The 25,277-nt window shown below is 31.2% G+C and overlaps 5 protein-coding genes across 5 annotated transcripts; 2 read left to right on the top strand and 3 right to left on the bottom strand.

Annotated features, from left to right (window-relative positions):
- Window positions 1-28: 28 nt before the first annotated feature.
- Window positions 29-2,113, bottom strand: LOC131847967 (uncharacterized; the record flags this gene model as incomplete). The annotated part of the gene is made up of 3 exons (XM_059197696.1): window positions 29-118; window positions 1,461-1,613; window positions 1,661-2,113. Coding segments are annotated over 3 exons (696 nt in total), but the record flags the coding sequence as incomplete, so codon positions are not given.
- Window positions 2,114-2,329: 216 nt separating this feature from the next.
- Window positions 2,330-2,885, top strand: LOC131847986 (prefoldin subunit 6). The gene has a single exon (XM_059197719.1). It carries the CDS (start codon window positions 2,499-2,501, stop codon window positions 2,865-2,867), a length of 369 nt encoding a protein of 122 aa, XP_059053702.1. The 5' UTR covers window positions 2,330-2,498; the 3' UTR covers window positions 2,868-2,885.
- Window positions 2,886-3,598: 713 nt separating this feature from the next.
- Window positions 3,599-12,267, bottom strand: LOC131847985 (testin). Its single transcript, XM_059197718.1, has 6 exons — window positions 11,978-12,267; window positions 11,766-11,895; window positions 10,933-11,085; window positions 9,731-9,810; window positions 7,518-7,676; window positions 3,599-6,371 (listed from the first exon to the last, which is right to left on the bottom strand). The coding sequence occupies exons 1-6, from the start codon at window positions 11,987-11,989 to the stop codon at window positions 4,779-4,781; spliced, it is 2,127 nt and encodes a 708-aa protein (XP_059053701.1). The 5' UTR covers window positions 11,990-12,267; the 3' UTR covers window positions 3,599-4,778.
- A 568-nt stretch (window positions 12,268-12,835) lies between these two features.
- Window positions 12,836-17,329, top strand: LOC131847935 (ras-related C3 botulinum toxin substrate 1). The gene is made up of 6 exons (XM_059197662.1): window positions 12,836-13,002; window positions 13,082-13,197; window positions 13,304-13,453; window positions 14,143-14,225; window positions 15,207-15,367; window positions 15,848-17,329. The coding sequence occupies exons 2-6, from the start codon at window positions 13,082-13,084 to the stop codon at window positions 15,923-15,925; spliced, it is 588 nt and encodes a 195-aa protein (XP_059053645.1). The 5' UTR covers window positions 12,836-13,002; the 3' UTR covers window positions 15,926-17,329.
- A 4,606-nt stretch (window positions 17,330-21,935) lies between these two features.
- LOC131847817 (leucine-rich repeat protein soc-2 homolog) lies at window positions 21,936-25,194 on the bottom strand. The gene has a single exon (XM_059197472.1). It carries the CDS (start codon window positions 24,831-24,833, stop codon window positions 23,064-23,066), a length of 1,770 nt encoding a protein of 589 aa, XP_059053455.1. The 5' UTR covers window positions 24,834-25,194; the 3' UTR covers window positions 21,936-23,063.
- Between the last annotated feature and the right edge of the window lie 83 nt (window positions 25,195-25,277).

The raw sequence follows: 25,277 nt of genomic DNA, 5'->3' as shown, positions 1-25,277 counted from the left end.
GCAAAGCATTCATCAATCTAAAGAATAATTAAGTAGTTACTTGTAGAATTAAGATCATCAAACTAGTCCTAGAACATGATTTCAATTTCATATGTATTGAATTTTTAAGTTCCTTTATCTGTAATTATAAAAATATATGATAGAACACTTCAAACCACTGATGAAAATAAAGATTACCTGCTTTTTAATGTATTAGTGACCTAACTCAGCTTTACACGAATATACAGTGTATATGATACTACATAATTATGATTCTGTAACTATGCGCTAGTATAGACAATTAAATATAAACTTTCCACCAGAATATTCTCAAAAATTATAATATTTATGTCTACAGTCTGCACCCTTTCATTCATTTATAACTCCAAGTAATTTAGATTTAACGTCAGTGTAAAACCAGTCCACATTACGACTTCACGTAAGTGTACACGTTAGTTATAAACTTACGTAACAGCAAATTAAATAATAGTAATAACTGGACACTACAACAACAATCAGGGGGCTCTTTTAAAACAACTTTATAATATCAAAATATCTACCGAATAGATAAATAATGATAGCGCGTCGTGGACTAGTAGTTTATTACCACGACTTAGACCGAAATAGTCGTGAGTTTGAATCTGGCTGAATAGATTTAAAGTAATAGCCACGAGATGATGACTAGTTCAAAACACTTATATATTACCTACGTAGGTAAAATTTTTTACCGTGACTTTTTATAATTTATATTTGTTTAACAATAAACTAATACAATTAGTTATCTATTATCATAACTTATTTTTAGTTATTGCTTTCATATAAATCTAATTAGTTTATATTATATATAATATGTAATCTATTTATTAAAATGTTACCAAACTTAAACTTAGTTTTATTTATTTCGTCAAATATTCTCCGATCTGTAGCACCTATGTAAGTAGCACCTATGTATCTGATAGATACATACTAGAATTTCGTCGACATGTCATCAGAAGGATTTCTTAAAGCCGCCTATCTAGTGAACAGAATCCGAAACCGCCCGCAGAATCTAGTGAACATTTTTATTGTGAAAATTATATCTTCATTCACAATAGATGTTATATTATTGTTTTTCTGAAGATACCTGTCAGTGTATAAAGTTCATACAAAACAGTATCATTATAATAATATAATAATAATAATGTATTTATTATCAGGCTTAATTGCCCACTTTGTTAGTATTACAGATTTCTTATAATTAATGTTAGTACGTACAGACTACAGACACAAAATACACACACAAAAATAATAATAATACAAATAATATCAAAAATTAATATTAAATTAAGTTAAAATATAAATTAAAATACATTCACATATAAATCAGTATAAAAATCAGTATAAAAATCACCGCCATTAGAAATAGTACAGCAGTAATTAACATACGCACAGTCCAGCCTGCCCGCAATCATGCTCAGGATGCTGTTGGTATTGGTACGTACCCTCCGCACCAGGGATGCGCATCTTTTCCGCATTGTAGCATAAAAACAATCCACACGGTACTCCGCGAACATCCCTGATGCACTGCAGCATCGCGACAGCCCCATCAACACCCTGAATGCGTTGTTATACTGAACGCGAAGCCCGCTGTAGGACTTTCGGGTGTATGCAGCCCACAGATTGCAAGTATAAAAGGATGTACAAAATGATCTAAACAGAGAGTGATCTTGACATCCCTAGAGCACCGCGCAAATCTGTGCGCTATCATATTCGCCCTCACCGCCAGCGCTCTCCTTTCTCGTTCAATATCGTCGTCATCTCTAAGGTCAGAGTTCAATAGATGTCCCAAGTATTTAAATTTATACACCCTTTCTAGCACTATGCCATTGAGTTTGACTTCGGGAAAAACATCTGTATTATTGCCTCTGGCCTCGAAGACCACGACTTTACTTTTTATTGCATTATAAACCAGACCGTGCCGACGCGCATATGACTCACAGATAGTCATAAGTCCACATACTGACGCACTCAGAAGCTCCATGTCGTCCGCATAACTTATATTATTTACATTTACACCGTCTATATGACAGCCGACATGAGTGCTACCCAATGCAACTATCAGTTCATTAATATACAGATTGAAAAGTATCGGCGATTATGTATCATTATCTATCATCTAGTATCATTATGTTGTTTAAATATGTAGGGCTTTGTAGTATATTTTAGGATAAACAAAACTTGACTGCTTTTAGTGACATTCCTTTAACAGTCAACCGTGGATAATTTGAACTCGAAATGTTAGAAAGTATAGTAGAGACATCGATTTGAAAACATCGATGTTTATCGAACATCCCTAGTCGAAGATTCACTGAAGTAACAAATTTTTTGGCCAAATGTCTTGTTACCAAACCATAAAAGTATTAAAAAATATATGTAACCTATAATTTCCTTTAATTTTAATGAAACAAGATCTTGAAAAGAAACATTATTAACTGTCTGTCTTCTAAAATATATCATTGAACCAGAATATTTTAAGTATAATGGCGGAGGAAATACAAAGAAAATTACAAAAAGAGTTAGAAGTTTTGAGTGGAGTGCAAAAGGAATATCATAAGGCCATGGCTCAAAAACAACAGTTAGATAGTCAATTGAATGAAAATAAAGCTGTAAAAGAAGAACTGATGTTGCTGAAAAAAGATGCTGAAGTGTTTAAACTCATTGGTCCAGTATTAGTAAAACAAGATTTAGAAGATGCCAGGCAAAATGTTGCAAAGCGCATGGAATACATAAACAAAGAAATCAAAAGAACAGATACTCATATATCGGGACTAGAAAATAAACAAGAGTCATTGCAAGAAAATCTGAACAAATTAAAAAATGATCTCGGGAAACTTAAAATTAAAGCTTAATATCATATTAGTCACTGCTTATTAATAGTATTACAGCCCTATCTATTAAAACTATTTTGTATTTGTTGTATCTAACATAAAATTGATATGAATATGAATGTTATTATTTATGGATACCTAAGTTATGTATGTCTATTTCTAATAATTACATTAATTACATTTGATAGAAATAAATACTGTAATATTTATGTATGTATATAACCATACTGTGCAAAAATAAAAAATTGGATAAAAGTTCTCTCCATACCAATTTTAGCAGTTACCTATTTTGATACTATGAATAATAATAAAATAATCTATATAGGTTTCCTATAAAAATATCTCTGTAGGTACTATCAGTATGGTTTCTACCAGTTTTATCAAAATATATATTAAACATTAAATCAATTGAATGTATTAAATAAAATATTGAGATATAAATTAAATGTTCATTTTAGTTCTTTCAAATACTTCTGTTCAATAAGTCGAAATTTATGATAATGCCACTGCCAGATCACTTGTGTAGACACAAGTGATCTGGCAGTGTATTGTAATATTTCTGGCAATAATCGAGAATCTTACATTAGTACCTCTCCAGATGACAGAATTAAGTTCAGTTTAAGGCAGTCCACATTATGACTCCGCGTCGTATGTATGTGTTAGTAATAAGTCATATAACATGCTATTAAATAAACTTACTAATGTACAATGAATAGTACAATTATGTAGAGATACCTCATTGTATCATAATGCTGTAGTGGTGAGATGTTACCACTGCGCTACATCACTATATTTTTTTAAATATAATTTAGTTTGTGTTATGGTACAGTATAGTATATACATATTTGCATGTTTTTCTTAACAAGAAAAATATTTCATGCATACTACTAATTATCAATTTTTTAAATGCAATGCAAAAAAAAATCATGAGTAAAAAGGCCTTTATGAAAAGAGGTAATTCTTGATTACACTTGTACATTCAATTTAATACAATGTTGTTCAAATATGATTGATAGGAAGGTGATGTTTCCATGAACAACAAAATTACACTGTATCGGCTGTGGATTAAATTATTTATTATCAAATGTATTGTGCTTAGTAATTGATAATGGTTGATTCAGCCACTGTAAAGTATGTTAGTAATAACTTTATCATAGACTGGTAATAGTGCTAAAGTTACAAATAAATTCATAGTCTGATTCCATCTCGATCTTTTAACAGAGACTTTTTTTAATAAAACAAAGTTAATAATTGTAATATAATATATTTTCCCAATTATTACAAAAATATCTGCAATATTTTCATAACTTTATGATAATGGCACATTCATAAGGTAGTGTAGACCAATATCACATATGTATATCACACTATACAAGCCATTAGGCAAGTTCTGAAAAACTTTTAAATACGAAAAGCATGCAGTTTACATTTTTTTAATCTGTATTTATAACAAATAATGTAGTATTAACAATAATATTTTGTGACAATATTAATAATAAATGCATATTAGATGGAATGTTCATTATCATTTAAATTTCTATAAATATAATTAGTCATTTAAAATCACATTAATACAAAAATAGATGCCAATATCATTAAAGCCTACATCAGTATGTCATGGTCCCATAAAGTAATATCATGAATAAATGGCAATTTTTTTATTATTACAAATTTTTCCTATAAGGAAGTAAATTTAAATACAAAACCATCTTCATGACATATCATATTTCTATCGTTTTTTTTATAGCAAAATATTTCTCATTATAACAATATAATTTATAATACAAGAACCGTACAAAACCAACTTCCTTAACGTCTATATAGTTAATAGATAATATCGTAATTGATATAGTTTTAAATGTATAAATATATAAAAAATGTAAATATGTACTTTTCTAATTTTATCAATAACTTCTATAATATATGTGGATATCACTTCTTCTCAACTGATATTCTGCTCTGTACACAAGGTACACTACAAAAAGGCATTTCTTGCTTCACAACGAATCTGCCACTTAACAAACTCTTACCACACATTCGGCCTGAGCATATAAAGCAGTCAGCGTGCCAATGCATGTTACTCCAGGACACCCCTTGTTGCTCAGGTCCAATGACGCCACCGCAAGCACGACAACGCTCTGCATGGAACTGATCATAACAAGAAAGACATATAGGCAGACCAGTCTTATCATCTGGAACATATTTTTGGCCACCAAGTGGTGCATCACAGTGATAGCAGCAAAAGTGCTGCACATGAAAAGCTCTCCCTTCTGCTGCTGTATAGGGTCTCGTAAATATCAATTCATCACAGCCAGCACAACGTGGGATCTGCAAAACATTAGCCAAGTCTCTAGCACAATAGATTTCCCCTTCATAAAAGAAGTATACAAGGTCGGCAAGCAGTTCTCCACACTTGCTACAAGTGAAACATTGCGGGTGCCAAATTGCCTCTTGTCCTGCTCTTTCAGCTTTAACTGCTACTTCACCAGCGAACATGGCCTTTTTACAGCGCTGGCATGGTACTCCTTCATTATAAAGTTTCCTGTTAAATTCCAATTCATCTGGACTTAAGGACATATCACTCAATTGATCGATTACAGGATTTATTTGCTCCACATAACTATTATTATATGGTGAGTCCAAATATGTACCATCAGAAACTTGAATGTTATCAATTGGATTATCCAAAGGTAGAGCGCCAGGATATGTATTATAATTAGGCAATGGTGGAGGTGGTAAATCTTCATCAGAATGGCTTCTCAGGTACTCCCGCAAGGGAGCAGTTTGCTGTGGCTCAACCTGGTTTATTGGTTTAGTGGTAGTAGAATACTGTGGATTAATTTTTGTTGAACAAATGGTTCCGCTGTGTTCAGGGGTGGTCGGCTCATGTTTCCAACTCCAAATCTCTCCATTAGGTGCAAATATTGTTCCTTTCTGAATCCTACTATCCAATAATTTCGCAGTTCCCATAACATTATTATTCGTGGTTGACCATAAGTCAGGCATAATCTGAACTCCTAGAGAATTACTTGCAAACTCATTTGTCTCTTCCTGAAATTGTGGATTTTTATTATATTCCTCACGGAAAAGTTTAATGGGTTGTAAGTATACATCATCTGTAATAGGTATATGCAAGTCATTCAAGTTCTTCAATAGTTTATCATACACTGCTCCGTGTTCTACAGCACTCTTGATTCTGTCAGATTCAATACGCATTATGTGAAGTTTATCTTTGACGGTGCGGCTTAGAATAGGACTTGACTTGTAATCCGGCAAGTTTGCAGCACTGCTTACAATATTTCCTTCGGAGTCAAGTACTAATTTCTTGTCAGAAGCATTCTTAGGCACTATGTTATATTTTACACCTCTAGAGATATTTGATATTTTTAATGGCAATGCATATGATTTAGTTGTTGTATGTGATTTGCTATTTTCCACTGAATAAATTTCACCATTCTGAAGCGGACCAACTCTCACTACATTACCCATTCCAACGACATGGTCTTTTATACGTGTGATGTATTCCTGCAAAAAAAAACATATAACAGTGTAAATTTCATAATAAATGTACTTTATTTATTAAATTTGTATCTGTCATTACGTACATTTATAATTGCGACAGACCAAGAAATTATTCGACGTATTCAACTGTATTCGAGAGCGTACTACTCTGGTAAGATCACATTCAATTCACGCCATAAGATATACATAACAGTACCAAAATTAGACTGTAAACAGTCGTCCACGTGGAGGTAAATATAAAAAATAATAAGAGGTATAACATCTTAGTCCCCTAGAATGGCAACGCATGAGTGAGCATCACAGGTTAAATGATAACCTGATACCCGTAGTGCTGTTCATGTACATAGGTAATGGGTACCGCTTACTATCAGATAGGCCGGCCGCTTATTTGCCATTCTAATTACATAAAATTATATCCCTAATAGGTTGTCCTACCTGAAAATTTTAAAACTATGATAGTGAACCTAGAGCCAATAACCCAAACCAGGGGATTAATTATGTAATGCTGTCTCTATCAAATATCATTTCAAGGTAGTACACGTAGAATTAGTACCCGACTAAAAATATCTCAAACATATTATATTTTATATAGGAATTTTCCAGACTTTTGACGAATTCAAATAGCTACAAACAAATCTAATATTTTATTACATTACATGAGACATTGACACATATATGGGAAGAGGATGCAATACAATGTTTAAAATACAATCCATTTCCTTTTGATTATAATGAGGGATTGTTATTATATCTGACGTCAAGATAACGCCCAATAATTATAATTTGTATGCAAATGGAATGTGGTGTAGCGGTTAATGAAATTCCTTCATTTTTTATGGTGGTGGTTGTTTTAAAAATGTGTGTATTACTATACACACATTTTTATTCCTCAGTACGTCTATGTGGTGGTCTGGGCGCTTTTCTGTATAGATTATGAAAATTAAACATAACACGAACTGTATACTTGAAGAAGCATAGAGTTCTTACGGTTTCTAACTATATACAACCTATTTCAGCAGATATTCGTATTCTGTTGTTTCGTTGGAATATAAGCAGTGAAATGGCCTTTATTTAAATGGCACAATATGTTTTATGGTGTTCACGTCGTAAACAGGGACGACTAAAGATGTAGTATGAAGGTATACGTACGGTGTGTTCGGACTTCTCTTGGTCGGAAGCATGGTGTCGAGCGGCGGGCGCGACGTCGTGCGGCGGCAACTGTGTACGGAGCTGCGCGCGTCGTCGTCGAGCAGCCGCCGAGCCCGACACCGGCGCCAGCGCGCCCAGGCACGACATGTACTCCGAAACCTGTAGTGCGAGAATGCCAGGCATTAGGAGCCATCCAACGAATAAGTCACACGCTGAAGGGCTCGACAAAGTCGGACATTAGCTGCCTATACATGTACGCTCTTTCACGCGAAAAGAGAACGCATATACACAAATACATGCAGTATGCAGTAATTTTTTTGCGACATCACTAATGATTTTATGCGTGCACTTTTCTCCGTTAAATTGGGAATGCTCCTGATCTCTCGTGAAAGTTCGTGTCGCGTAAAGGCAGTTAGTTATGGAACTGACTGTCTCTTAGCGTGAATGTTAGCAATACTTCTAACTTCATCTACTGTGCTATAGTGGCAGATTGCATAGTGGTAGCTAGTCAGGAACTGGTCAATGTGACCAATTTCCTCCCTGTTGAAAACTTCTATAATGGTTAAAATATTATGAGGATCAGTGAACGCCATATGTAGACAATCTGTTAATATAAATAAGGACAGATTTTATAAACTTTAGGAATTATAATGCACAAGGTATACTTAAAAAAAAATGTTTGTGAGGATCCTGTTCCTCAACCCACCCTCGGAACCGCAGCTGACATTCACTAAGATTCATAATAAAACTATTTTAACCATTTTAGAAGCTTTCGATAGAGATTAAATGTTACGAAATTATTTGCGGACTACAGTCAATTTGGTGACATTAAAATAATTAATATTATTATTATATATTATTTTGTGTTTTATTATTTTCTATATATGTTAGTCTTTAAAGTATATTTATACGATGGGGCAAAATTGTTACAATATAAACTCGCCTGAAATAAAAACATATTATTAATATAGAGTAAATTTATTTTTACCACATGATTATGCTAAAAACGTATTATTCAAATTTTATATTATGTAAATAATAATTATATAAATTTGGCATATCAAAACATCCATACTATTAATAAAATATGTGATATTAGGTAACAAATACTGATAAGAAATACAGATTTAATCTCCAGTAAGTTGATTAGATATACACCTAATCCTAGGAAACACAGAGAATAAATAAAAAAATATTTTGATAAACATACAATTTAGATAACCATAATAACAATACTTATTTTGTATCTAGGATATGTACATTGTATGTATAGAATCGATTATGAAGCGGCATACTTCCAACGATATATAGCAATAAATACAATTATTGAAGTCTCTTAACATGGGCTATAAAATTTTGCCTATGATAAGAATTTATTTCTAAATTTCTGACCGAATTTAAATTTGTTTACATTCTTTTCCACTAATCAATTCCATAAGTTGAAGTGTCTATTTGTAATTTGTACTGAAAGTACATACATTAAAAAATCATGTAAAACTAAAATTGTCTGTCTGTCTGTGTGTTCTTACTAATATCTGAAACGGCTGGAACCATTTTGAAGAGACTTTCACTCGCAAATAGCTAATGTTGTAAGGAGTAACTTAGACTACATTAATTTAGGATTTTTTTATATTAAAAATAAGTAAAAGTCCAAGTCGACGAAGTCGCGAGACAGCTAATTGGATTTTTTTTATTTTACTAGCTGTGCCCGCGATTCCGTCCGCGTGGAATTTAACTTTATTTTTCTAAAATAAAATAATTTTTTTAAAACAAAAGTAGCCTAAATTACTCCTTATACGGAACTTTTTTTGCCAAGTAGCTGATGTACAGCTATCTGGCAAAAAAAGTCCCGTCTAAATCGGTTCAGCCATTTCAGAGATAAGCCGGAACAGATAGACAGACAAAAATGTTATATATGTAACGTATTTATATTAATATGCATGTAGTACAAACGGTTATTTCAATATTACAAACAGACATTCCAATTTTATTTATATCTATAGATAAAAATGCTATAACAGTAAAATTTCGTAAATGGAACACGTAAGCATTACAGGAAATATAATATTATATACTTCAACTAGCACAGGCATCATTAAAAATCTTCCACAAACCAAATTATGATTCAAGTTGTTATCTAAAATATTTTCTAAAAACAAATATGATTGAAAATAACTATATTACTAGCACAATAATGATAAGGAAATTATTACCAATTCTGTTGATGCATTTGGAGGAACCCAGTCAAGTTTGACTGGCTTATCAGTTACACCCCGGATTTTGATTAACGGCACTGTGAAACAGAATCACAATTCAGTATCAAAAATACTGCATAATTACATAAATTATATAAAATACATGAAATTTGAAATATTATTGGAAATACCCTAATATTGTATTGCTAAAAATATCAGAAACTTCATAACATGTCTTTAGATGAATAAAGGTCAAAATTTAAGTAATATTAATCATAATAGCACTTTATTTTGACTATATTTTGATTGAAGGAAAAGTCCTTCAATCAAAATATAGTCAAAATAAAGTTTCAATCGAGGGTTTGTTGCCTGCATTATACAAATATTTATATTATACAATTTTATAGTTAATTACAATTATGTATTTATGAACAAATTCAGGTCTATAATTACGGCGGCAGGTCCCGCGATTCTAACTAGCTGTGTCCTCCAGATTAAAATTGTATCCATTAGGCGGGAATTGGCCTTCAGCCGCTCCACAAGTCCTTCACTGTGTTTGGAGTATCATCTACATTCACCCCCTAGCATCCAGAGCAGTTGTAACGGCCAGCTGTGGCCAACATCATTAGAGTAGTCCGAAGAAAAAATAAAGTACTGATAGATATCTGATATCTGATAGATACCTAGATATCTGAGTAGGTAGATATAGATATTTATTTATATCCCAGATTTTACTGTGGTCAATTATGACTACACTGTGGGTAATTATGTTTATATTAACCAACTCACACATAAAACTGACATGAATATATCACAATCATGACCTGTTAAGGGTAAGCAAGTTATGAACTAAACTTCTTTGGGATGGAACAGATAATTACAGAGGGGCTATTGTTACTAGTAAAATTCTCATTAGTTTTTCTTCTTCTCTTTAGAAATCATCAGAAATATCACTTAGTAATGACAATTCGTTATGTAATCTGATTTCATTTAGGATTCATATTTCATTTTTGTACATAAGACAGAATATTTGAGAATAACCAACCATTAATAATTTTGTAAAACATGAAGGGCATCATTTGCACATTGCCTATTTTTCTGGACATGTATATTTAAGCTGATAATACGCAAGTAACAGTAAGTAGTGACTACCTGGTGTATTTGATAATCGGATTAAAAAAAAATTGTGCATCAACATACACTTTTTGTGGAATACTTACATGCGGCCTTTTTAGGTCTAGCAGTGCCAAGTAGTTCAAATTGAGCCCAACCAGACAAGTCATCATCTTGTACATCATGCACATCTTTGCTGCAGTGGCAAGCACGGCACACTTTTCTCCAGAAATGCAAATCCAAACCAGGACAACTAGTCCCTAAAGATGAAGTATTCATTTTAATTAGCATTGCCATAGTTAATAGTATTCAACAAAACATGGATTTGTAAGAAAATGTATCTATTTCTTTAAAATTAATACTCTTTATGAGATAGTTCTCTTCTATAGGCTAACTGTTAAACATACAATTTTAAATGGTATCTCATACAGCAATTTATATATAATAGCTAAAATAGATTCAAAATATCAATATATGTACACAAATTAGGGAATCAGTCTTAATTATAATTATAGTGTATTGTTAAGTATTGGTATTAAAAATACAATATTGGGATAGTATGTACCCGGTTGCATTGCATTGCATTACTTGTACAATGCAAACATTTGTAATTATGAGTGTGACTATTTGGATTAGTCTAGGTATTTTCTGCAAAAAATGTATTTAAATATTTCTATCAGTTGTCTAGCACTTTGTAACACATGCTCTGGTTACCTTGGGATTAAATATGTAAATTGTCCTGGATTATTATTATTATATTATGAATATGTTATTGTTTTATATTTTAAGTTAATCAAAGTTATGGTTCAAATACATTTATTTATGGATAAAGAAAATATTCACAAATTTCGGAATTACTGATTTTATATTAATTTGTTCCATTTGAATACCTTGGTTTGTGTTTACGGAACATTCAAATGTATTCCAAATTCAAACATACCACAAGAGTTACATGGAGCCCCGGCACCACTATCGTGACCGAGCCGTGCTTTGCTCAATTTTTCACGCTGACTCTCAAGTTTTGACAGCCAAGCTGGTGCCTCTGGAGTCTCAACACATGACTGTCCCTTCTGTAATTAATATTAAATATATACTGATGTCGAAGACTAACAAATAAATATTATGTATGTTAGAAGAACAAAAACTGCTTACTTGCTTAGACATCGCAGATGAGTATTAAAAAATGAAAGAACTCAAGGGAATTAAAAAAATCATACAAAGAAATACATTATTGAGTAACAGTTTTTAAAAAGCCGAAATTAAAATCTCAGGACTGCTGTAAAACTCTAGACCAAAAATAACACATTATAAAACGATAAAAATTAAGACGACAAGATGTGAAATACGAAATTAATTATTATCAGCAATTTGTTTTAATAATACACAAAAACAAAAAGTGAAATAAAATTAAATTAAAAACTGATAAAGTGAGCAGAAACAAGACAAGAATGAATCATGAATGAATTAGGGATGTCGCAATTGACGTTTTTACTTTAATTTTAAATTATCGATAAAATCGAATCAGTGATATCAATCATGATGAGATAGGCGAATAAAGTTATACGAAATAAAAAAAACTTGACATCATATCTGTTCTAGAGCTAATAGAAAACATCAATATTTTTTTTTTCTTCCGTTTCTCATTCGATACTCATCGTATTTCGGTATATATACATTAATAACTAATTCGGTGTTTTTCTGTTATCGACATTCCTAGAATGAATGAAGTTTGATTATTGGTATCACATTGACGTAATCAGTAATCACACTATTAAATATGGTATGAAAAGACTTCTAATTTGTCAAGTATAAAATGTAAAAAATTGTATCCATAGTAAATGGAAGTACATAAAACAACTTGTATCCAGAGTCTTAAAAAATAACTTAAAAAAATAATAAATAGGAACCGAATTAAGCAGCATCTGCTATTTTCTTTGCCTATCAAATTTATCTGGATATTTTTTAAAATAACTAGTTAACAACAACAATTTTGTCTATGGCCGTCATCCATCTTTCAATTTCAATACGAATTCTAAAGCTCTCTTTAACTAGATTTTAATTTTTTATAAGTATTCGTTTTCTACTGAGCGTATTCCAATATTAATAAGCTATCCAATTATTTATATCGATAAATTAGTGTATATAGTACCATATAAATTAAAATAGTTGAAAAAAAGGTAAAGTTAGAGTTTGTTATTACCATACGTTCACGTTTCATGACTCATGAGTCGTGTTGAATAAGATTTTATTTTGTAGATGTCTTCAGGAAGACCTATCAAGTGTGTTGTAGTCGGCGACGGTACTGTAGGAAAAACGTGCATGTTAATTTCGTATACAACAGATAGCTTTCCAGGCGAATATGTACCCACAGTGTAAGTTTATTTAATTTAATATTGATAGACTTATATTTGTCTAACTATTAGTAATTCTTTCAATAATGATCAATCTAATTGAAAATATTGTAATCTTTTCTTACAGATTTGATAATTATTCTGCTCCTATGGTGGTTGATGGTGTAGCAGTATCTTTAGGTTTATGGGATACTGCTGGCCAAGAGGACTATGATAGACTAAGACCCTTAAGTTATCCACAAACTGATGTCTTCCTTATATGTTTTAGTGTTACAAGGTATCACCTTTCTACCTCTAATATTTTATTTAAAAATAATTAATTCTAATAAGTAATTCGGATTATTGTGAAGTCACTGCTGATAAACTAGCTGTGGTTTACCAATTAATTGAATTACATATTCACTTATATATATAAATATATATGTAATATTCACACAGCATCATCTAGGATCAAGTCACCAGAGCTTATGCTATGAATACCAAGTATCTGATAGAAATATTTATATATATATATATATATTGTAAGTAATATATACATAGAAACACCCACAGCAATACAAACAATCTCAAACTTATGATTACAAATATTTGTACTATGTGACGATTTGAACCCATGACCATGCCACCTAAGGCAGTATGCTTGTCCATTAGACTAGTGAAACTGTCAAGAATAGGATCAGTTATGTATTATGTTCAGTTATATGTCTATAAATATATATATAATAATGTATAAGACAACAAAAAAAACAAAACTGAACAAATGTAGAAAACAAAAATCACTAATAAGAATTATCTGCCACTTGAAGATTTTCTTTTATTTTGGGGATTTGAAATTATCTGTGTGTGTGTGTATATCAGCTTGGTTATTGAAATTTTATGTATAGTATAGTTAAACTACAGAATTATACTTAACAGCATCCAAAATATTTGTTTTTTGAATAAATTATTTTAAATTAACGATTTCAGTCCTTCGTCTTATGAGAATGTGACTTCCAAATGGTATCCTGAAATAAAACATCACTGCCCTGATGCACCTATTATTCTAGTTGGTAAGTAACCATCAAATTGTATTAATTTCAAACAACAGTAACGATTCACTGATCTCAAATCGATTCATATGCATGCATTTCTCTTGGACAGGGTATTTTGTACTTTGTACTAGTTGACTAATTTCTTATAATAAATAACTGTCAGCAACAACTTCACCTGCTTTTTTTTAAGATAAAAGAAAGCCTATATTTGTCCCTGTGATACAATATATTCATAATTATTGTATCACATATATAAATAGTTATTTTGGGCATTGTATCTTTAATTTTTGTTTATAATCATCATCATCATCATCATCATCGCAGCCCGGAAGACGTCCACTGCTGGACATAGCCTATAGGACATGCCTTAATTGTTTATAATCATTTATAGTTAATTTAAGACTTCATTTAAAATCATTATATGCACTTTGGACCCACTTAACACTTCTTATGGCACACTGTATTGGCTTTACTGAAAGATATCTCTTTTACAGATTTCCTCTTCTTAATATTATTTCTAATGAATATACTTAAATAATATATTGAAAGTGCAATAAAGAATATAGTATATCTACAGTTCAATTATCTTTTTAACATCTATTCAGCATTTTAGTTGTGATAATGTAACTGTAATAGCCAGGCAGTACCAGAAAACTGAGGTAGTCTTTGTAAAAAGTGATTTGGGTGGGAGAATCAGTCTTATCTGTTTGCCAGCCACTAGATTTGTAAGCTATGTTTTGGTTGAAGAGTAAAATTATGGGAATAATTAACATGATAATAAATGTCCATAATGCTAAGGTTTTTGTATGTAGGCGATGGTTACCACTTGTCATAAGGTGGTTCGTCAGCTTGATCTCATTTCAATTACATAAAAAAATAGACTTGCATTTATAACAATGCTATGAATATTTTTTATGTGTTCACAAAGTATACTTCTATATCGTATCTTTACTTAGTTAGAAGCCTACATAATACTTTTCTGTTGTATATTATTTATAGGAACGAAAATTGATTTGAGAGATGATAGAGAAACATTAAGTTTACTCTCAGAACAAGGAATGTCACCATTGAAAAGGGAGCAAGGTCAGAAGTTGGCAAATAAAATAAGAGCAGTCAAATATATGGAATGCTCCGCCTTAACGCAACGGGGTCTCAAACAAGTAAGTGATCCTGTTTACACATGTGACCACACTGTGTGATTATAGTATAATGTGTAGTACATTTTCCTCTTTTGGGGCTATCTACAAATTACGTCACACTACTCTTGTTTTACTTTGTAAAAACTAGTCACATTTTAATTGTGTGTCATTACCAACCATAGGACCCCCTATCAGGAGATGGGAGGAGGGTTATTGTTTAATGTATGATACCCTTTCACATGCATTAAATAAAAGAAACCTTGTTTACGCAGGCTGGGCACCAGTGAAGGATGATTAGATGAATGAGCCTATCTGACAAATTCACTAGGACTTGATCATGATGGATTCCGGGCGGAACCGCGTGAATGTCAACCATGCATGACATGGTACATTACTAGCAATAACTTTTTCAGTCCACATTACTCACAATCCCCTTCTTCCCCTTGGGAGGAGGGGTACTCGGAAAGTTGTCTCATCTGATTTTCTTTTAATTTATTGCAGGTGTTTGATGAAGCAGTCCGTGCAGTATTAAGACCAGAACCTCAGAAGAGGCATCAGAGAAAGTGTTTGATCATGTAAATATAACTTAATGACATAGTTAACAAAAATGACACTCATGCAGGAATCTCAATAAACAGTAATAATGTGTTTCTACACCAAAACTCTGCTCAGTTTACTTTTAGAAATAGAATAATTACCTATTCATTAAAGACTCATACAAATAAAGTCCCATATGTGCCATAAATTCCATTATTACTGCATAGTGCTATTGATACAGATGTCGAAAATCATCACAGTGATATATTCTAGTATTGTTACTTTGTGATCATGTATTAAGCAAACGGAAATGCCAAAGATTATGAGTAGATATAAGTCACAGTATGTTAGAGTTTGTTTTTTATACCCTTTTGTTGGTTAGAAACAAATTGTTACTGTTAGGAATTCACGAGACTACTAATAAAGTTATTTTTATACAGACAACTGAACCTCGAATATTTTGAAATCTGAGATATTATATTCTTATGCAACTTGTGAATAAGGACTGACTGTAGATGCTAGTGTGTACTAATAACATACTCAAAATTATTATATAATTATTTGCGAGTAAATGGCAAGGCATTTATCATGACTATTCAAGAGTAAAATATTTGTTATTGCATTTTATTTAGATGTATAGGATATGCTGATAAAAAGTAGAATACTTGCTAAAAATATTTTTGTAAATCTAGCTAATGATACAATTTATAAAGGGCAATAATACTTTGTAATATATCATACAAATCTTGGAGAAATGTAGACCAATTGCATGTGTATAGGAGCGTCTTCTATCCAAAGCAGTTATAAATAATGAAGGTCCAAATATCCACGTAACTTGGTCTACCATAGAGTTATGGCAGCTGAAATGTATGCTTCAGTGGTGATCATTTATTATTCTAGTTTTATTATTTAATATTGTATTACTAATCTAATATTACTGATTTTTTTGTGTATGACTTAATGTAATGTTTAATTTTGTATAGATTATGTGGTATTAAGGTGTAAAGTGTGTTTATAATGAATCACTATGGCGAAGTATTTTTGTATGTGAAATCTCTAGGGTAAGAATATTAAAACACATTTACAGTGTGATAATACTTAGTAACATAAACTGTTTGACAATATGGTACTTCTGTATTGTTAATATAGCAGTTAAATCTCATTAGGTCTTTACAAATCAATGGTGTTTGATATTCATATAACTTGCCTTTAATATACAAGATTTAGTGGGCGCCTTATTGACATTTAAATATATTTTAATTGCTACTTTTTATTAGAGAATTATATTGTTAAAAGATATATAATAATGTCTCGGGAATGTTTGTCACTTCACTAGGCCATGTTGCTAGTGCTGACCATAAGTAACAGTATGAAATCACAATTTTAAAGGTCTATGGCAGATACCCTAACATGCGTATTTTTTAGTTTCATGAGAGCTAAATATTTTGTATTTAATATGAGTATATCTCATAGATAGTATTGCCATAATAATTTACTAAAATACTAACGAAAATCAAGTAAACAGTTTAATCTTTATTTGAAATCACTAAGATTATAAATGATACTGTACAGCTGCCAGAGTATCACTATCATCAGTAAGAACGAAGTGTATTAAATTAAAGAAAATTCAATTATTTTATTTGCGTTGTATTAATTTGAACAAAACAGATGTACAATATTGTGTCCAAGTTATATTATTTTTCATAGTATCTTAAAAGACGTGTTTTTGAATCTATATGATTGTTAAAGCAATCTTCGTGTCAATTAAACTACATAAAAGTGTATTTTTTTTATTCTAAACACAAGTAAAATCCACAGGTGCCCATCTATTGTGACTATAATTTAAACTAGCCCAATTATGCTGTACATGTGCATGTATATATAAATATATTTTTATGTAGATATCTTGAAGATGGCTCTAACAATTACGCATTAAATTTTTTTTATAGTATTTTGGTATAACGGTCAATATTTTGTGGACAATATGAATTTAAAGAATAGAATAATTCTCTGTAATATTCCACAGAGCAAATCTTGTAAAGAGTTTATTAGCACATTATGAGTTGAGATTGATTCATTGAGTAGATTCTGATGAATTGTTTGACATGATGCCTACGGCTACCTTTTACCATCGCACCGCTCGCCATCGACAGGGTATTCATCCCCACATGCTGGAACCTAAGTGGTCTCGAACAGTGCGGTTTCAGAGGAACTTCCTCCCACGTACATTTAGATTGTGGAATGAACTACCTGTCGAGGTTTTCTCGAGAGACTACAGCATGGGGTTTTTCAAGAAGGGTATATTAAGGTTTCTTTACGGTCGGCAACGCGCATGTGACACCACTGGTGTTTCAGGCGTCCATAGGCTGCGGTAACCGTTTACCATCAGATGCCAGCCGTATGCTTGTTTGCCACCTACGTAGTATAAAAAAAATATACCATGATATGACAGACAGATTTTACTACTCGTGACATAGCAAGAGGATGGAGACTGAAGAACGTGTGGGTTGCGTTGAATTGATTCCTGTTACAGGGTAACGAATATTATAAATTTAAGTGCATTATTTATATTGAGAAGCATACATTATTACCATAATTTTAAAAGAAATGTGTGGGTTAAATGTGTGGAAATTAATCTTTAAAGATTTGCTTGGTGGATTAAAATGATACGCAACAAAGGGCAACAATTTAAAAACGATTAAATAAATCACTTGCGATAAATTATAATTGTCATATAAATAATAATCTTTTAGTGGTGAAATGAAGCGTTCCAATACAAGAGAACCTATAGTGTCTGCGCTTTTTTTTGGATTGTACCTGTATTAAATAATTGTTATTAGGTGTTATAACCAAAGAGATGAGAAAATAAAAGGTGAAGGTTATTTATCTTAAATTGACGCGCGGAGCGGGGATATACAAACCACTTGTAAAATAATTTATCGCAAGGGAAGTACCTGTTTGAAATTATCAAATAACAAAATATAATACTTATAATAAACGGCCGAGAATTCCACACGTCTAGATAAGATGACCGAGGTATAATTTTCACACCGGCAAACGTCAGGTGGATTACCGCCAACACGCCACTGTCTATGGAAAACATGTATAAGTGCGAAAGACTGCACTGAAATTGTCAATAAAATTAAACATTGTCCATTTCACAATTATATGTTTAAAGACTGTTTTTATTTATATTATAAAGCTTCAAAATGTATGTATATATACTTATTCAATTATATGAACAAATGCGCAATTTATTATGAATGAATATTATGTAATAAATACTGCACTTCATAAATTATTGAATTTATCGCAGTTCTTATTTAATTATTCCACCTATGTTGACTTTATTCATATAGGTACTATGAAAAAAAAACAATAGTTTTTCATACAAGTTTTATTTCATATAACACGTTTACATGTCATTGAAACATCAATATATCAACATAATTATGATATTTTTTTGCGTAAATGGCAATCCCATTACAAACTACATATAGGAGTCGACACTAAATACTTGAGACGGTTATCTTCAGTGTGTCATACAATTACACATGCAATATAAATATATATATTATATTATATATTTCCTTCCTAGCTGATATTAATATAATTTTATTACAAAACATCGTTAATATGTTTAGGTAGGTATTATTAATATTCTAAATCATGTTGAATGGATTGATTTGTGTATAATTCTTTTTCTAGAATACATAGATAATGTATCTGAGATTATTATGAGATACCTACGTTAATTACTGACTGGCTAGATAAGATATAAACAAAATTTATATTGTGTGTGTAATTTCATTATTGGAAGAATTCAATTAAACTAATAATTTCAGTCGATTCTGCTAGGAGTTTTCCAACTATATATTATGCATTATTTCCTTATTATTTGGAAGCATAGGTTTGTGTTATCACTTTGCATGGACATCTAACTCAATGACTGAATATCGGTCTAAGTAATTAAATAAAAACATTACATTATTACTGAAGACATATAGAAACGTTGCTCGTTTAAATAGAATTTTAAAGCTTGACATACACGAAACTAAAATCTCAGTTTCAAACTCATAAAAATATTACATAATTAATCGTATATTACGATAATAAGAATATGCCTTATAGTGATACTAAATTATTACGAAATTACATTAAAAAATTATAAAATAAATGCAACACAATAGGAAAACTATATTAAATAAACATTTTATAATTAATCATGCATTAATAAATTCACCATAATAGCAATTCTTACCAATAATATAAATATATTTGATCGTTCCAAACATTATTTAGCCTTAAACAAATATTAATGTCATAAAATTAAATTATAGTCGAAAAGGAACACCAGGTGACACGAGCATCACAAATTCATTTAGTGGTTAAATCATCTTTGGCATCCCGAAATTGACTACACATAGTGCCAATTGTGATGATACATACTTTTACAAAGTATATTTTATTTCCATGGATTAAAATAAAATTAAGTTAGACAGTAAATTAAATGTTCTACAACGCGAATAGTTGCATTAATTAAATGGTTTGTTTTCATTTTGACCGAAATACTGGAAATTGTAGCTCTTTTGCTAGGGTACGAAGGGACGTCCCTCTGGAGGGGGGACTGTCTGTGAAGTTTTCAAACATTCTTCATTGCACTCAGAAAATACAGCAATAAAATAATTTGAAGACAATGTGAGCAAAGATGGACATATCCCTAGAAGAGCTCACTTCCAGTCAAAACAAAACACCACAACAGTAAAAAAAATCGCCTTATACTACGTTACAACATATATGGTATTTCATTCTCATAGGTTGATGCTACGAGACCTTTTTAAAGCCTTATTAACAATACCTTTGTTAAACACTGATGATTTGGATATTTTGAGTGTGCTTATGTTGGATATATTTTTTAATATCAAACACTGATGGATTCGTCGATATCTCGATGGAAGCTGGACTACTTGTAGACTACTTTGAACGCAGTTTTCCAACAAGCTACTGTGATAAATAAGTAGGTAGGTACTTAATAACTATCGATTTATAATCGACATATAGAAGTTTAAAATTATTATTCTATGAAAACACCCGAAGTATTTCTATCACTGTACTCATGTGTTATTATGCAATGAAAATTATTTTATGTTTATAATACGTACCTACCTAAATCAATCAGCCGATATTTCAATATTATTGTTATATTAGATTAATAAATATAATTATCATAACAGGTAGTTTAAATATCGACGACATAAAGTTACACAATTAGGATTTAATCCTGCAAACAACACCCAATTAGACATATTATACAATACTGTGATTACATGTTTCCAACAAATCTATACTACATTTAACATAATAACAAAATATTTTACCAAATGCCTACTCCAATTTCTAGGTATTGTCAAAATCAATATAAAACTGATTACTTTTATGATAAATAGATACTTATATTAAATCAATTAAAATTTGTGCTCTTGGGCAAAATATTTTAATACAATAATGACACTCTTTAACCAGTAACTATGAACAATTTAGTTAATTATAAGTGGCATACAAAAAGCAATTGCATATGCACAAACGATCAAATTTATACACGAGGTGTAAACGTAATAATTAAACTGTTAATTCTTAAAAAATCAATACAATTTATGTCGAAAAACGATCTAACGATATAAAAAAAATAGGACTGGGCGAAGCTCAGACGCCCACCAAGTGTACCAGACATATTGATAATACTGGTATAATATTCAAAATAACAAGTATCTGCAAGAATAATTAATTGAATTCATTGAAAATTAGTTTAATCATATTGTTAGGACTCTAGGACCTTTTATATTTTCATACTGTAATAATATAACAAAATAATATTTTCCACTTGCAACTAATTTGCACCTTTGTCTAACCAAATTTTCATTTATACATTTTATTACCTTTCATAACTGTTCATAAATTATAAAATAGTAAGTTTAATGGCAATCGCGTACACAGTACAGTAGTATCAATAAATTGGTATGAATGGCAGTAATACAGATTACGGTAGATTCAGTAGATAGTGAATGCTGTAGCAAAATAATGTTGCATAATTGATTACTTTTGTAATGTAATATAAACAATAGGTAAAATACCATTTTTCTTTAATATGACAGTAATATTGTCACATTTTTAGCATAAGCTGATATTTTGTTATAAAAAAATAAAGTTTTCAGTACTAAAATATAATCATATTTCTAATAACTTAACACAAAAACTTTGAAGACCCAGCATTCATGCAAGTAGTAAATTACTAATTACATGAAAATAATTTAATATTAAATACATATGACACCAATAACATACATAACTATCAATTTGTAAAATGTTAATAGAGAGTTCAGCGTTGAACTATGACAACAGTCCACCATAGTACATGTATTCATCTGTCTACTCAGTCAGTGAGCTGGGTATTAATTATGTAATGCATTACAAAAAGTTCTTATTTGAAACAGATTGAAATTGAAAGGTCTGCAATTATATTAAATGATTTGGTAGTAACAATTATAGATCTTACAACTTAGTTAATAACTGCACCTGCCAAAACAAGTTTCAAGTCTGAAATGATTTCAAGTGTATTATATAAACAAGTTCTTTGTGTAGTAAACAGATAAACCTCTTTAATGTTTTTAAAATTCCTCTTTAATCTGTCAGATTACATAGTGGACAACATGACAAAGTGAACTGTTTGACTGCCTCATGGACACATACAGATTAAACATATAATTTATTCTTATATTTATACAGCATTTTCCATAAATTCTATCTACTACTACTAATGGATGTATTTTTGTATTTTTCTATATTTTTATTCACATTTATTAAATAAAATAAATCCTTAACATTATTAAAATAAAGACATTTAGTAAAGCCTATGAAGATACAAATTACTACTGATAACATATATTTAAATAAAAAGAAAATATTCTCTGCTTGAGAAAAACTTACAACTTGACACATTGTGGATTCATTCTAAAGATAGAAAGCCCTTAGAAACATTATGTATTCAAACATTACTACGCTCAAACTTTAGCAACATTTTTATGACAGAATTTTTGAGTATACATTTTCAAGGTATGCTTGTACCTTTTAACAAGTCAATTTATGTGCCCTCACTACTTGTCAAATAGTCATCATCCTGATATCACATAGCCCTGTATGGTCCCTGAGACTTTAAATACTGAATCACTAATGAAGGACCAGAAGAAACCACTTCAGGTGGAATAGCAGTTAGAGGGCAATTTTCAATGCTCATTATCTGCAGGCTAACACAAAGAGCTAATTCAAAAGGCAAATTAAACAAATTAGGATTGTCATTTAAATATAAAGATTCAAGATTTTCAAGAGTACCTATTTCTTCTGGAAGATATTGCAAATTATTTTCACCCACACTCAGGAATGTGAGATTAGTTAGATGGCCAATTGATCGTGGTAAAGATGTCAACTGATTAGATTGTACAATTAATTTCTGCAAGTCATGTAAAAACCCAATTTCATTCGGTAAAACCTCCAACTTATTTTCTTCTACATCCAATACTCTCAATTTCTTCAAGCTTCCAATATTAGGTGGAATTCGTTTCAACAAATTGTTTGACAATATCAATACCTCTAAGTTCTGTAAACACTGGATGTCATCTGGTAATTTGGTCAGATGATTAGTTCCCAAATTGAGTTCTACCATATTTGTCCAGGTACCAATATCAAGTGGAAGGGATGCCAATAAGTTCTCTTTCATATTCAATTTAGTAAGATTTTTTGCTCTGGAAAATATGGCATAGGGTATTTTGTCTATCTGATTATGCTCCAGATTAATAGAGTAAGCATTTGTAAACTGTGACGGACCTCCTGAAGGATAACTCATAAATGAATTGCGGGATAAGGTTATGCTTGTTAATTCATTTAAGCTGGCTAGGAGGCCATCAGGTAGTTGAGATATAGAATTACCTTCAACGTTAAATTCATCCATGTGTTTGCAATTACTCAATGTGGATGGTATTCCTGTTAATCTGTTGTATCTTAATCCAATACGAGTTAATGCTTGAAGATTCCCAATAGTTTCAGGAATATCCAATAAATCATTATGTTGTAAATCCAGTGTTGATAAATTAACACAGTTTCCTATCTCTTGAGGCAAATGTTCTAGATGATTGTGTGAAACATCAAAGGTCACTAAATTGATGAGTTTGCCAATTCCTGAAGATAATTCCTTTATTTTGTTTTCTCTCAAACTAAGCATAGTAAGATTAGTGAGATTTGCAATGCCATCTCCAACCACTCTAATTCGGTTAAAACGTAAAAATAGTGTAGTCAATGAAGTTAATTTATAAACAACCTCAGGGATGTCACTCAATTTATTGTGTCGTAAATCTAAGACCTTGAGACATTTCAGGTTAGCAAGTGAGTCTGGTAAGCTCATTAGCGAATTCTCATTTAATGCTAATGTTTGTAAGTTAGTCAAACAACCAAACTCTACAGGAAGCGCCACCAATTTATTACCATACAAATAGAATTCCACTAAGTGCGTCAGATCCCGGACATTCGGCGGCAAAGATGTTATGGAACATTTACTGAGATCTAGACGCCTATCGCCTTCCTCACGACATCTCATGAACTCTTTGATGACATCTAAATCTGCTTGAATCGGTTTATTTTTCTTGGCTGTTGGTTTCGGCTTATTAGATTCGGGATGTTTGACAGTTACGACTTTAGGTCGCGCAGCCTCCGCATTTGCAAGTGGCCGTACTGTATCTGTGTTTGTTATTGTTGCAGATGAAGTTGATGGTTTCTTTTCCCTCATGCTGCTTGAGCTCGCTGTAGAAATGCTAAAATTTTGTTTTTCTTTTGGACTAGGCAGAGCGACGGCGATAACACAATCCCACGATTCAGAACAATCGTCGTCGTCTTTATTACTCATACCGCTCCTGCTTCTATATATCTGTAAATTACTTTTAATCTCTTGTTTATTCAATTTTCTATATATTTGTGAGTTATGAGTTCAGTTAAACACACTTGACATGATTTTGTCATTTCATCTCAAAACAAATCAATACCTGCTCCAGAACAGATATGAAAATAGCCACTTCGGCTTTCGTTCGTCTTTCCTATGTTAACATAGATAAATAAGCACTAATACTAAAAAACTATGCAAATATACACAGGTATTTTAATTTATTGAAATAATTACTATTAGTGAGAAATGAAACTCAGTACTCAGGCTTGTGTGTAAATTTAAGTAAATTGGAAAATTGAATTAGTCGAAGGGAGAGTTGATCGGAATCACCACAGACCAAACCAAAAACTAGGTCTAAGTGAGGAGGCTAGTAAAATATTGTCGATTTTATTTTGTACTCGAATTATC

Source organism: Achroia grisella, unplaced genomic scaffold (genome assembly GCF_030625045.1).
Source record: "Achroia grisella isolate CSIRO2021 unplaced genomic scaffold, CSIRO_AGI_Agris_v1 utg544, whole genome shotgun sequence".
NCBI classification, from domain to species: domain Eukaryota; kingdom Metazoa; phylum Arthropoda; class Insecta; order Lepidoptera; family Pyralidae; genus Achroia; species Achroia grisella.
Note: the sequence above shows the minus strand (reverse complement) of the source record. Positions and strands in the feature narration are given on the sequence as shown.

Excerpts from the sequence above, each read along its gene's own strand:
- LOC131847935 (XM_059197662.1), top strand. The coding sequence starts at position 13,082 with ATGTCTTCAGGAAGACCTATCAAGTGTGTTGTAGTCGGCGACGGTACT. Across the intron at positions 13,454-14,142 it reads ATATGTTTTAGTGTTACAAG|TCCTTCGTCTTATGAGAATG; the intron begins GTATCACCTTTC and ends TAACGATTTCAG. Across the intron at positions 15,368-15,847 it reads CGCAACGGGGTCTCAAACAA|GTGTTTGATGAAGCAGTCCG; the intron begins GTAAGTGATCCT and ends AATTTATTGCAG.
- LOC131847817 (XM_059197472.1), bottom strand. The coding sequence starts at position 24,833 with ATGAGTAATAAAGACGACGACGATTGTTCTGAATCGTGGGATTGTGTT.
- LOC131847985 (XM_059197718.1), bottom strand. Across the intron at positions 11,086-11,765 it reads GGCTCCATGTAACTCTTGTG|GGACTAGTTGTCCTGGTTTG; the intron begins GTATGTTTGAAT and ends CTTCATCTTTAG. Across the intron at positions 7,677-9,730 it reads CAAATGCATCAACAGAATTG|GTTTCGGAGTACATGTCGTG; the intron begins GTAATAATTTCC and ends CTCGCACTACAG.
- LOC131847986 (XM_059197719.1), top strand. The coding sequence starts at position 2,499 with ATGGCGGAGGAAATACAAAGAAAATTACAAAAAGAGTTAGAAGTTTTG.